General features: G+C 37.2%; 1 protein-coding gene across 1 annotated transcript in view; it reads left to right on the top strand.

The window, feature by feature from the left end:
• The window catches only part of LOC106872203 (dnaJ homolog subfamily C member 4), a 25,757-nt gene that overhangs the window by 2,957 nt on the left and 21,337 nt on the right, over positions 1-1,463 (top strand). Inside the window, exon 2 of the mRNA XM_014919103.2 lies at positions 644-752. Within this exon, the coding sequence (XP_014774589.1) occupies positions 667-752 (86 nt within the window). The 5' untranslated portion in view covers positions 644-666. The remainder of the gene's footprint in view (positions 1-643; positions 753-1,463) is intronic.

The raw sequence follows: 1,463 nt of genomic DNA, 5'->3' as shown, positions 1-1,463 counted from the left end.
AAGACTGACCCTCCAGTGTTTCCGTCAATGCAGTCCAATCCAATATGAAGACTGACCCTCCAGTGTTTCCGTCAATGCAGTCCAATCCAATATGAAGACTGACCCTCCAGTGTTTCCGTCAATGCAGTCCAGTCCAATATTAAGACTGACCATCCAGTGTTTCCGTCAATGCAGTCCAGTCCAATATTAAGACTGACCTGCCACCGTTTCTATCAGTCCAGTCCAATTTTATGACTAAACTACTATTCACTCTACTATTTCAGTCTAGTATAACTGTTAACTTATTCTTTCTGCCAGTACAGTGTTCTTCAGGCGACAACCTCACTGGTACTGGTACCACCAAAAAAGTACATTCTGTGGTATATATATATATGTGTGTGTGTGTGTGTGTGTGTGTGTATCTGTATACATGCATTATATAAGTCAAGTGGTTTATAAGTCATTAAAATTTCAATCTTCCCATATATCCAGAGAGTTATTGGAAAATACAAGAAATATTAGTGACCATAAATCTGTCCCCATTGAAACTTTATGCTTCTCTTTCTTATTCTAAGTAAATTTACAATTAGAGAATGCAAAATGGCTGCACACTAAAGTAGTTAACAAGCACCAGTCAACTGTTTTTATGTTTATATCATTGCAGCTGTGATATAACATGGTCGAGAGATGTATATGATAAGGGGTCCGGCCTCCAAGTTGTTTGCTGCATTTGTACAACGTCCATCATGCTTTCATTTGTATACACCATGTTGGTAAGTGATGCTTCTTATATTACTGCTGCTGCTATTCTATGTACATCGTTTCAAACTGCTCCTTCTCTGGCCCCATTTTTTATACTTTAATCCCGCATATTATGTATTAGCTAGAGTAGTGTTCTCTTCTTGGTTGTTACTTTCCTCTACATTTTGGCTGTGTACATTCCAGCCTTCTGCAGGTGTCTTGTGAGTCACTTTAGTACCTTGCCTGGGATTGAACTCAGAACTTCTAGGTGGTTGCACTGAAGCTGAAAGAACTTATATCCTTTTTAAATCTAAGAGCTACTGAATTCAAGATGGAGATTCTCACAAAATGCAAGCATAGTGATAAGTTCCTACTATCAAACTGGAGAATGCCACCTTCTCTGGATTAGACAAGCAGTCTTATTTACTTTAGCCTTTGCTCATTGGATTAACCACCCAACCATTAATTCCCACTCTCTTTTGCCTCTTTCTCAGAGAGTAGCCATATTTATATTTGAGTCTAGCAGATTGCAGGTTAGTACAGAATATGCCATGAAAGTTCATCCAGTTACTGTACTATCTAAGCAGGAAACTTATTATCGTTCACTTTTAAATCCTGTGTTTATTAAATATTTATCTCACCAAATGGAGTACATTTTTTGCTGAGACTACAAATAACAGAAAAGTATAATAGTACTCATTATGTGTGTGTGTGTGTACACGTATATATATATATATATATAT

This window comes from Octopus bimaculoides, chromosome 6 (assembly GCF_001194135.2).
Source record: "Octopus bimaculoides isolate UCB-OBI-ISO-001 chromosome 6, ASM119413v2, whole genome shotgun sequence".
NCBI classification, from domain to species: domain Eukaryota; kingdom Metazoa; phylum Mollusca; class Cephalopoda; order Octopoda; family Octopodidae; genus Octopus; species Octopus bimaculoides.
Note: the sequence above shows the minus strand (reverse complement) of the source record. Positions and strands in the feature narration are given on the sequence as shown.